Source organism: Sceloporus occidentalis, unplaced genomic scaffold, assembly GCF_023333645.1.
Source record: "Sceloporus occidentalis isolate IW3139 unplaced genomic scaffold, rSceOcc1.0.p SCAF_3, whole genome shotgun sequence".
NCBI classification, from domain to species: domain Eukaryota; kingdom Metazoa; phylum Chordata; class Lepidosauria; order Squamata; family Phrynosomatidae; genus Sceloporus; species Sceloporus occidentalis.
In genome coordinates, this window is record NW_028316983.1 from 69,596,379 (window position 1) to 69,608,385 (window position 12,007).

At 44.7% G+C, this 12,007-nt stretch overlaps 1 protein-coding gene across 2 annotated transcripts; it reads right to left on the reverse strand.

The window, feature by feature from the left end:
• Positions 1-141: 141 nt before the first annotated feature.
• Positions 142-11,229, reverse strand: HYI (hydroxypyruvate isomerase (putative)). Of its 2 annotated transcripts, XM_089514944.1 has the most exons (8): positions 10,953-11,228; positions 8,837-8,948; positions 1,949-2,063; positions 1,493-1,571; positions 1,148-1,197; positions 862-931; positions 495-629; positions 142-274 (listed from the first exon to the last, which is right to left on the reverse strand). In XM_089514944.1, exons 1-8 carry the CDS (start codon positions 11,164-11,166, stop codon positions 201-203), a joined length of 849 nt encoding a protein of 282 aa, XP_089371070.1. In that variant the 5' UTR covers positions 11,167-11,228; the 3' UTR covers positions 142-200. The 2 variants fall into 2 exon arrangements, with proteins under 2 accessions (XP_089371070.1, XP_089371072.1); XM_089514946.1 differs by lacking the exons at positions 862-931; positions 1,148-1,197 and having other exon boundaries at positions 10,953-11,229.
• Between the last annotated feature and the right edge of the window lie 778 nt (positions 11,230-12,007).

A 12,007-nucleotide genomic window follows, 5' to 3' on the forward strand; every position in this document is an offset into this window, starting at 1 on the left:
GTGTTCTATGCTATGCTATGAGTGTGCACCCAGAGGGAGACATAAGAAAGTGACATTTTAGTTGATTGTGTCAGTGCCAAAAGAGTGGCCTTTCCAAGCTTTCTTTTCCCCTCTGCGATACCCAGTAATAGACCACCACAGTTGTTCAAATCCACCTCTGATGCTTTTATTTCTGTTTTGACATTACAAAGCTTAACTCTTCAGCTTCCCCCATGCAGCAAACCATGACTCTCCCAATACGAATGGGCCCAGCCCAGCCCCTTCAGCGTATCTCCTGCAAGAAAAGCAATATGCATCCTCATCAAACATGAATCCAGGGCTCTTGCAAGCTCCTAAGAGTACATGGAAGCAGAGCCTGGATTGCTGGCTCTCTGGAATGAACACCACAGAAGATCTTCTGCTTCTATGTTGTAAGAGCTACCTATTGCCACATACCAGGGGCTTCACATTGGAAGACCCTACCTCCATTTTGCTTGACCTTAGAAAAAACTTGCCTTTTGGTTTATACTCGCATCCTATGTAGCCACTGTAATCCATTGACTCTAGCAGCTGGAACAGGTATGGGTAGTTCAGTTCTCCAGGGCTATCAGGCTCATGTCGTCCTGGTACCTGGGCAATCTGAATGTGTCCTGCACAGAAATGAATAAAAGATTGGACATAAGGTCCTGCTTCATTAATTACTCTCCTGGGCATTATCTCTACACTATGATTGTAGCATCAATGTTTTCATTATGCCAAGTTGCAAGGGATCTAAGTTTTTAAGACGACTTTGAACAGAGACAAAGGAAATTAAAAACCAGAGACTGGTAGAAAAATATTAAAATGCTGAAAAACAACTGAACGCCACCTATAATGTCTTACCAATAACTGGAAAGTATGTTTCTAAGTTCTGAGTCAGGTTACCATCCATGATCTGGCAGTGAAAAATATCCTGTGGAACAAACATTATTTACAGCCTTTAAACCAAGCCTGAGGAGATTAACAGAGATTTTGCTATCTTCTTTCTCCCCAAGTACAAAGGCTGGTAATTCAGCCTCTTCCCTGGACCAAGGAAAGAGGATCAACCAAAGAATGCTAACCTCGGCATGCTGCTGCACCCAAAGGATGGGACCAGATTCTTCTTAGGGAAACATGAAATGAGACTTACCAGCTGTAGCTTCAGGCTGGGGTGTCCCACCTTCTTCAAAATGGCAACAGCTGAAGAAATAGATGTTCACAGTAGCACAAAGTGTCTGGCTGTGACTGGAAAAGGAGCTAACTCCATTCTCTATGCATTTCAACATTCCAATGCCCATTCTTCAGCAATGGAGCAGCCTTTGTGGCCTTATACATATTGCCGGACTATACCTCTCAGCATTCCCAACCACTGGTTCTGGCGGCTAGAGTTGATGAGAGTTGCCCATCAACACCTGGAAGGCCAAAACCTCCCCTTTCCTTTATTATAAAAGGACTATTGCTGCCTATAAAGGGGAGGCTTTATGCCTTGGCTTACCTTGCTGTGGGGTGGTCAAGAAGTACTTGGAATCAGTAATCCGGCTGTTAATAGGCTCCAATAATCCAGTCAGATTTTCCTGCAATATCAGACCAAAAAACAGAAGCTAGCAGCCCAATGGCTTGCATGTTAAACTTGATGGTAAGTTTTGCAGTTCCCTCTTGTCTGTCAGCTCTAACCACATAGAACAACTAGCCAGTTGGCTAATTTCTAATCAATGACTACCACAGTGTTTGATATACAAGTGCCAAGTCCCTGCCCAAAACTAAGCAGCATCCTTGTTGTCCACCCTCCTGGAGTTGCTTGCCCATATATGACCCCACCTTGCTATGGGCTTTTTGTTGCTCCATCAGGCTGTAGTTTGGGAAGAGGCCTCTTAGTACCCTAAGGAATTAACAGTGAATAGGTACCTGACTTGAAGCAGCATACTCTACTAACAAGGGACCACACACACACCTGAGCCAGAATGTCAGCAGCATATCTGAGGTTTTCAATGAAGGTAGCTTCCATCTCAGCTGACACTGCCTCCCGCTCAGCATCTACTGGGATTCGTCCAGCCATAATATGGATCCTATAAGCATAAGGCTGCATCAGGGAAGAGTAGGAGTGAGCCAAATACCTCTGGCATAAACTAAGAGAGACAGATGCAGTGTTGCTGCTGATTTCATTTTGCTCTCAGATCAAGCATCTAGGCTGCTGTGGTGCAACTGCAGTGAAGTCTGTATCATGCTCAGTTTAATCCTGCCCAGAGGTGATGCTCTGACCCATGAGGTGATCTTCAGCACTGAACAGTCAACACACATCACTGCACAAGCCTTTCTGTGGGCAAAGGGTACCACCTTCAATCTAATGTAGCTATGACAAGAGCATCTAGAATTCTCCAGTAAGAACTATAAAAATTACAGCCAGTTGATTTCATATGAGTTCGCCTAGCTTGACTTAAGTTATTTACTCTTCAACATTCACAGGCCATATGTGAAAGATCACTGCAGGCAGATTTATAGACTTTTGATATCCTTGGACTTGTACAGTCAGCGAGTTTCCCCCCTACCATTTCCAAGGACTTACTGCCTATATCAAGGCTAGGTGACTTGTGGTTCTCCAGGTGTTGGACTCTAGTTCTCATAAGCCAGTGATGGTGAACCTTTTGGAGGCCAAGTGCCCAAACTGCAACCCAAAAGCCGTGTCCCTCTGGGTTTCTAGTAAAATTCTGGCAAACTCTGTGCTGGGGCGACGGCACATGTGCCCACAGAGAGGGCTCTGAGTGCCACCTCTGGCACACGTGCCAGAGGTTTGCCATCACTGCACTTGCTAACCTGGTTAGTGGTCGGGGAGCCACAAGGTCTTCAGCCTTGTAAAGGACTAAAGTAAGATTTTAGTCATAATTGCTACATGAGGTTAACAGAAACCTCATGGGGGTCATTTTTGTTATGGCTTAAAGAAGTGTGTTTTTTATGTGTGTGGCAACAAACAGATAACACCAATTTGTTCTGTTTTTCTCTTCAGGAAGCCTACACGTTGGACTGGCCTAGTGAGGAGGTGCAAAACTGGTATCATTGATGGGCTTCTGGCACTGTCTTATGCATGTATCATTAACAGTGATTTGGCCTACCAGTGACAGATGCCATAGTCACACTACAGCAAGAATCCATAGTTATACTCCCAAGAGTTATGGCAGATATTCTGCTTTTCTAGCATATGATACGTATTTTAAATGATGATTTAATCAGTACATTGTATTGGTAATGGTTATATTGTTTTATTAAGTGTATTTTATATTACATTGTAGTTTTAATCTTGTAACTGTTGTTTTTACTGTTGTAATCCTGCCTTGATCTGCAGGGAGAGGCGGGAAATATAAATACAAATTATTATTATTATTATTATTATTATTATTATTATTATTATTTAATAAAAGGAGCTTTGTTAGTTGAAAATTCAATTATAAAATACAGACATCTAAAACTAACAACCACTGGCATTTCATTACTGTGTTTACAGGACAAAACAATTATTCTATTGAACTAAACTTAACCTACTTAATTCTTACTACATAGGTTCAATTTGTTAAATACTCTGATATTCAATAAATAATTGTCAACCAACTGTAATGCTTCAGTTTTTAATCCTGCAAGCAATCTTGAAGGGAAGTGTTGCCATTTAAACTGCTAGTGTGAAGGAGGAACTCCATCAAAAGAAAGGCATGAAGTAACCAAATTCAGTTTGATTATTTTCCTCATTCTCTTGACTTCCTCTATCCAAGAGGTGGAAACATGTGGCTCTCTGGATTTTGTTGAGCTGCAATTCCCAGCATTCTTTCATCAGCAGCTATGCTGCCTAGACTGCTGGGAACTGCAGTCAGACAACATGTGGAAAACTGCAAGATTATCCCTGCTGTAAGCTGATCTGTGAAATACAAAAGCTTTGTTTTCATCTCATTCCCTTGCACGGCTGGGGATGCTATGTTAATTACGCTGGAGCTGCAGCAGATGACATTATTATTCTTGCTCTGAAAAAAGTCTTGAGCTGCATACACACAGAGAGCCAGTGTTGTCCTTCCATTACTATTTCTTGCATCTCAACTTTTTTCAGTTCTGACACCACACCTGATTTCTCTTCTAGGCAACAGCAACTGTAGCATAATTTTCAGGCTTAGTGGGGTATGAGGTCAACCTTGACTGGGGTTGGCAACTGGAGCCTTCCAAGGATGGGTTGAATTGGATTGGATCGGATCAGATCTCTACAACTCTGGTAAACCCTAGCTTGCATATGGTGAGGGGTTATGGGAATGAAAGTCCAGAAATGTCAGAAGGACCACAGCTGTTCGTGACTAAGCTGCTTTATTCTGATTGTGCTGTGATTGCTCATTCAGAGTGATGCTACTGGTTGCACAGCACCCTGTTCAGCAATACCAGTTGCTCATGGCCATTTGGAGTGGATACCATGACAAGCAGGCTTTTTCATATATGAAGAAGCCACAATGTTTCCTCCAGGCAACCACTCTTTTTGGGAAAGTTAATTTTATCTACTGTTACTTCTCAAAAGGTACTGTTCCCATCACCTAGACTAGGAAAGCAACTGATCTGGACTAGCAGCAAATGCCTGGCACCCTGTTGGTTAGTCCCAACTGGGGGAGACTCATTAAATGGTAAATCAACAGATTTTACTTTAATCAGGACTAATAATAAGATTTATGCCAATGTGTATATTCATTATATGAAAAAATTCAGATCTCCACTGTTATCTCCAGCATTAGCCTAAGGTAAAGTTTCTCTTGCCCCCTGTATTGCCATATTCCATTTTTTCTAGTTTACTGCAGGCTTATCTGCTACTGCAGGAGAAACGTGCCCAAGAGTCGCATGTCACAAAGTCCTCAGATCTCTCGTCCCAAAATTTTGAATCTCTCTGGCCAGGGGAAAAAAACACCAAATCCAAAATAGAAAAGAGAAACTGCCACAAAACATGACAATTTGGCTCTTCAACCATTCCAGTGCCCCCACAAAAAAACCTGTGCAAATGAGCTATATTTCTGCTCATTCCTGGAAACACTGTTTCCAGAGAAGGCAGAGGCCCTGCTGCTATTTGCTGCTGCCTGTTCTTCCTGCTGCCTCTCTCCCTGGTGGACAGCTTCCTGTGTCATCTATCCTTTCCAGGGCTGTACCCCTCAGGTACTGCACCAGGTGCTAATATACTGCCAAACAGACTCTCTCTTGTCCCATTTCTCTAAGGAGATAAAAGCATAAGTTATGCCACATCTCTTCTGGTCATGCCAAGACAAGAAAAAATGTCCTCACTTGCCATGCCACCAAAGTTGCCAACCCTTGTGCTACTGCCCTTCCCTTTTTCTTTCCCTAACTTAGGTTTTCCTGCACATGAACCAAACTGCCACTTTTCTGCCCTTCAAGCCATCTAATTTCAACCTTTCTCAAAACCGATTCCCCTCCCTCCTGAAATAGTATGTGTTGATGCAGGAAAACTCGATCTTCTTGCAATTTCTCCCTCCCTTTCACCCTTGCCTTCTTATCTTGCCTATCCAAAGTGTGTCCTCCCACAAGCTGTATCCTGAAGATTTAATACCAGGAGAAACTACCTTGAACGAGGGAGGCTTTACAACAATATTTGTACTGGCTCTGGTAAATCAGAGGTATTTAATGTGGAAAAGTCCTGCAGTACCAATGATAAGATCACAATACAAACACATTTATATTTCCCTCACTTGTGTCAGGAAAAGCTGGTCCTATGCTTTCTGTGAATTAAGGAAAGGACTTTCCCCTATCTAAGAATACAAATATGTGCCTCTCCAAATGTTGTTGGCCCTCACTTCTCATATTCCTACAGTGATGGCTGCACTGGTAAGGACTGATGGGAGTTTCAATCCAACAGAATTTGAAGTACCATACATCTCCCACCTTTAGTTTACTTTGGGACTTCTGAGAGTACAAGACTACAGAGCCCCCTAGCGCCATTGGCAAAGCTTCAATGGGCACATTCGTTTTATGCTGTTTTTATGTCCTAGCTGTATGTTTGTCACCTTCTCTCTCAGACTGAACATGTACAAGATGTTCAGGCAGGCAAAATGATACTCCCTCAAAGTTTTGATCTAACCTTGGTTATGATGATTGGGGCTGATGGGCATTATAGTCAAATAGATCTTTACAGCTGGGGAAGTATGGACTAGCCACTGTACTGGCTTCCTTAGCTAATGTAAAATATTCTATCTCCTGCACTCAACAATGGAAACCCCAATTTCTACATGTGAGGGGAAAGTACCAGAATCTCCCTGCCTCACCCCCCCCCCAAAAAAAACCCTATGGCAAGAGTAGGAGTGGGCAACTCTTAAGAGGTTGCAATGAGGAGAGTACACCAAGGGAGAAGAAGCAACACCGTTTCCAGAGAAGGCAGAGGCCCTGCTGCTATTTGCTGCTGCCTGTTCTTCCTGCTGCCTCTCTCCCTGGTGGACAGCTGCCTGTGTCATCTATCCCTTCCAGGGCTGTGCCCCTCAGGTACTGCACCAGGTGCTAATATACTGCCAAACATACTCTCTCTTGTCCCATTTCTCTAAAGAGATAAAAGCTGTCTGTCTGAAGCAATGGGATCACCACTGAAGGGACAACACCAAAAGGGGTCACCTCTTTGGGGGAGCTACTTTGGGGATAGACTCCAAGGGCCAGTCCCCCTGTTGGGAAGGCTCGAGAGACTGTTTTAACCTAATGTTTTAATGTTTGTTTTGAATGTAAAACTTTTTATTTACTTTTTTATATTTCAGAATGTTTTTAGCTGTATTGTTTCAATGTAGGGTATGAGCTGCTTTGGGTTCCCTATGGGAGAAAAATGAGATATAAATTAAATAAATGAATAACTAAACAAAATGGGGAAGGGACTGGGGACCTTGGAGGACTCACAGCACTCCTCCCAAATAAAAATACCTCAAAAGGCCCATTACACTTGCTAGAGGATATGTGGGCAATTTCACCATGTTTTGAACCCCTCTGGGCCATTTAAGGTCCAAGGGAAGCCTTTCCTGCCCTCAAGAGGAACTGATCCAGAGGTCAACTTGTGGGTTATTTTTTCTGTTGGAAAAAATAAGAATAAAACAGGGCCCAAAATGTGCAGGGTGTCTCCCACACTTCTTAGTAGGCACTTAGTGGCAAAAAACAAACAAAAAAACCCCCACATTTTTTTTCCAGCCAAAAAATGTGGGGCCCACAGAGGGGACCTTTTGCAGACATCCTTAACATATCATCGCAGACATCTATTATTAGTCCCAACCTTTGGACAGTTTGCTCACCCCTAGACTAGGTGCAATTTGTTCACTTTCTCTTGGGCTTTCTCTGTTAATATAGCTGTCAAGGTTGCTACAAAATAAGGCAAGAAATAGGCAGATGCATCCATGTAGTCTTTTCTTCCCCTTCCTAGTTAAGAGGATCTGCTTTTACAAGGATCTGTGAGGAGTCCATCTAAACTGCTATCATCCTAGCCTTGAAGAGATAGAAGAGGCAGGCATAGCTCCACCATTGCCTAGCCCAAAGGCAGATGAAAGGCCCTCTCTCCAAACGTGTGAAACGGATCTAGGAGTCCTGGTAGACTACAAGTTGAACATGAGTCAACAGTGTGATGCAGCAGCTAAAAAGGCCAATGCTATTTTAGACTGCATCAGTAGAAGCATAGTGTCTAGATCAAGGGAAATAATAATGCCACTCTATTCTGCCTTGGTCAGGCCTCTCCTGGAACACTGTGTCCAGTTCTGGGCACCACAAATCAAAAAGGATGTTGACAAATTGAAGTGTATTCAAAGGAGAGCCACCAAAATGGTGCAGGGCTTAGACACCATGCCTTATGAGGAAAGACCTAGGGAGCTGGGTATGTTTAGCCTGGAGAAGAAATGGTTAAGAGGTGATATGATAGCCCTGTTTAGATATTTGAAGAGTTGTCATATTGAGGATGGAGCAAGCTTGTTTCCTGCTGCTCCAGAGACTAGAACACGGAACAATGGATGCAAAATGCAGGAAAAGAGATTCCACCTCAACATTAGGAGGAACTTCCTGACGGTTAAGAGCTGTTCGACAGTGGGACACACTCCCTCGGAGTATGGTGGAGTCTCCTTCTTTGGAGGTTTTTAAGCAGAGGCTGGATGGGCATCTGTCAGGGTGCTTTGACTGTGAGTTCCTGCATGGTAGAATGGAGCTGGACTGGATGGCCCTTGTGGTCTTTCAACTCTATGATTCTATGATTCTATTAACTGCTACCACCCTGGCCTCAGAGGGACAGAAGAACCAGCAGTATCTGCTGGATTTAATCCCCTTCCCTACTGCTATTCCCTGCTCGTTTTGTGTCATGTCTTTTTAGATTATAAACCTCAGAGCAGGGAACTATCAGATTATCAATCTGTAAACAGCTCTGAAAGCCTTTGTGGCTGAAGAGCGGGGTATAAATACTGTAAATAAGTAACACAGGACCGAGCCATAGCCCTCACTTCCACTAGGCAGGAGACAGGAGATTTGTTAAAGATCTGTCAAGAACACAACAACCACAGGGGAAATTATATGTGCCTATGCAACTAAGCAACTAATATGGGCTAGGCATGATACTGCCTTCTATACAAGACTTAGTCACTAACATTGTTTGATATTTTATATGCTCTATATATTACACCTCTGAAGAAGCAAAGAGCAGCCAGGACCTAGTCCTCCCCCCTCCCCTTTTATTTATGTGTCATGTCTTATTAGACTGTAACCCTGAGGGCAGGAAACTATCTACTAGTACACTGCTCTGGATCCATTTTTGCTGGAGGGTGGGGTATACGTGATCTAAAGAAATTAAGGAATGAATGAATGCAAATACTACCTTGGGCATTTCAATTCCTTGGCATATTGCACAGCCAAATCCAGGGCCTCCCGAAATTCAGGTTGGCGTCCAGGCACTGCGGCTAAGCCCATGTCTCCATTGTCTCGGTTTCCTGAGAAAAGAGCAGCGCATATTCTTTTGCAACATACGTACAGTGGGCCTCCACATTCGCTGAGGTTAGGGGCACAGGACCATCATGGAAGTGGGGAAACCGTGAATAAAAAAACTACTTTTTACCTGTGAGATCACCTTTCAGTGCAACTCTATGGTCAGCATCTGCTGGAAGCTGACCATAGAATTGCGCTGGAGGACCTACAAATGCCTAGAGAAGTGTTTTCTTTAAGAATTTCTAGGTCCTCCAGAAGGACTCTATGGTCAACATCTGCCAGAGTTGCACTGGAGGACTTAGAGAGAATGTATTCATCGAATCCATGAATAAATGTGCAAAAGTCGAAGTCGCGAGTGTGGAGTGCTTACTATATTTAGGAATAGGTGGAAACAAGTTTGCTTCCAGAGTTTTCAGCAAGTTAAGAGGGCACTGCATCCTCAACGAGATGCTGAATTATAACTCTTACAGTCTGTAAGTCTGTATTGCTTTGCCATAGTTTATAGCTTTAGAGCTATTTTAATGAAAAAATTGTTTATTTTTAAATTGTGTGCTTTGTGATTTTAGATGATGATGATGATTATATTTATTTATATCCTGCCCTTCTCTCAAAACTGGGACTCAATACGTTAAAATAGGATTAAATTGCTACAATAATTTAAAACAAAAGATTGTACGCTGTAGGCAGGTCTTACCTTGTTTCTGATGATTATGTAAAGCGCTCTGCAAAATTTACAGCGCTATATAAACAAACTTTAATAATAATAATAATAATAATAAAATATATTTATATGCAGAGTAGTCAGACTTGGTCCTCCTTTTGCAGGGCACTTCCTACATTTCAGCCTTCTGTCCAGGAAGCATTCCAAAACATCCTTCATAATAATAATAATAATAATAATAATAATAATAATAATAATAAATTATTATTATTATTATTATTATTATTACCAACATAGATTATTTTGACAAAGTGATAGGTGTAGCAAAAGTCCTGGAGGGGCCACTTTGCAGCAAAGAGTAAGAGGCAGTTTGAAGCAGAGCTTGGAACAGTTACTGTTATTTGGCGACAATGTTCAGAATCCATACTGGCCATGCTAACAGGGATGCTGGGAACCGCAGTCCATAGGTAACTTCTCCAAGCTCTGCTTGGATGTGTATTAACCGAAAGAAAATTTTGTCTTCATCTTTAGGCCTTTAGGCTTGTGGATGACCTACTTACTATGGTGGGACAGGCCAAAGGAACGTCTAATCCAGCATCTGCTAATGGAGGACACTCAAGCGCAGAGGTTGGATACGTCACTAAGTCTGGAGATCCCCAAAAGGTCTCACAACCACAATGGCCTGTGGCTGAGGAATATGGGAAACGGTAGGTGCACAAAGTTCATAGCGAAAGCGTTGCAGGGAAGTGGTTTGAGAGTGGGGCCTCAACTCTGGAGGCCAGGGTTCGATTCCCAGCTCAGCCTCGAGACCCACCTTGGACAGGTCACACTCTCTCAGCCTCAGGGGAAGGCCATGGCAAGCCTGCTCTGAACAAACCTTGCCAAGAGAGGGCCGCCTTCTGGAACGCCTCCTGAACAGAAGGTCGAAATGTAAAGACAAGCCTGGTCACGGGCATATAAATGTAAAGCCATGCTTCTCAGCCCTGCCCAAAATGGAGGGCGTTTTGGAAGTCCTCCTGGGCAGAGGCTGAAATGTAGGACATGTCCTGGACAAGGAGAACCAGGCCTGACCGCCTTGCATATAAACGTATATTCGGGTTTCTTAGCCCTGGGAAGTCCTCCTGGACAGAGGCTGAAATGTAGGAAGTGCCCTGCAAAAGGAGGACCAAGTTTGGTTACCCTGCCTATAAATATGAAGGCATGCCTCTTAGCCCTTCTCAAAATGGAGGGCGTTCTGGAATTCCTCCTGGAGAAGAGGGAGCGCTGGGAAAGGAGCCCCAGAGCCAGCCCAGGCCTGCCTCTGAGGGAGCGCGGCCATTCCAGGCCTAGGCCCACTACTACGACGCACCTGGCGGGGTGTTGAGGAGGACCAGCTCCAGGCCTGCCCTCTGGGCGGCGGCGCTGACTTCCCCCGGGGCGCCCTCGGCGTAAGGGAAGGCCAGCTCCGCCGCCCGGAAGCCCGCCCTGGCCGCCGCCTGCATCCGCGCCGCCAGCCCGCCCTCCTCCTCCTGGAAGAGCCACGAGAGGTTGGCCGCCAGGCGCAGCGCCGCCGACGGAGCCATGGCCCAGGCCTCGGAACAAGGCTGCCAGGCCCAGGCCGCCCCCGGGAAGGAAATAGGGGCAGCAGCAGCAGCAGCAGCAGCAGCAGCCGGACCAGGCCGCGCCCTCCGCCGGAGGAGGAGCCCGCAGGGGTCCGCCCTACTATTCCCGGACGCGTCCTACATTCCCCGCCCCTTCTGGGAAGAAGCCCAAAGTGTCCTCCGGAAGCGTGGGCTTGTACTTGTACGCAGGGCGAGCAATGGGGATGGCCCTCCTTTTTCCGGACGCGTCCTACATTCTCCTGTCCAGGGGGAAATCACCAAGCGTCCTCCAGAAGCATGGGTTTACATTTACAAGCAGAGGGACCTGGCTCGGTCCTCCTTTTCCTGGAGACGTCCTACATTTTAAAGCCTCCTGTCCAGGGAGGAATTCCAAAGCGTCCTCCAGAAGAAGCATGGATTTACTTTTTATATGCAGGTCCACCAGGCTTGGTCCTCCTTTTCCCTGGACATGTCCTACATTTCCACCTTCTGTCCGGGAGGACTTCCAACCCGTCCTCCATTTTGAGCATTGATTCAGAAACAGGGACTTCCATTTATACACAGGGTGACCAGACTTGGTTTTCTTTTTCGCGGACCAAGTCTGGAAGCATTTCCAGTGTCCTCTATTTTGAGCACCATTCTGGGGCTAATTTTGGCATTAAAGAGAGATTAAAGCGCATTTAAAGCATCTCACAAATAAAGCAAAAATGGCGAGTAATGGCGCACAGAACAGCGCAAATGAAGTGATATCGGAAATGCATGGCTGCTGAAATCCCAAAAGTAAAAAGACTCCAATTAGTACAGAACATGGCAGCCAAGCTGG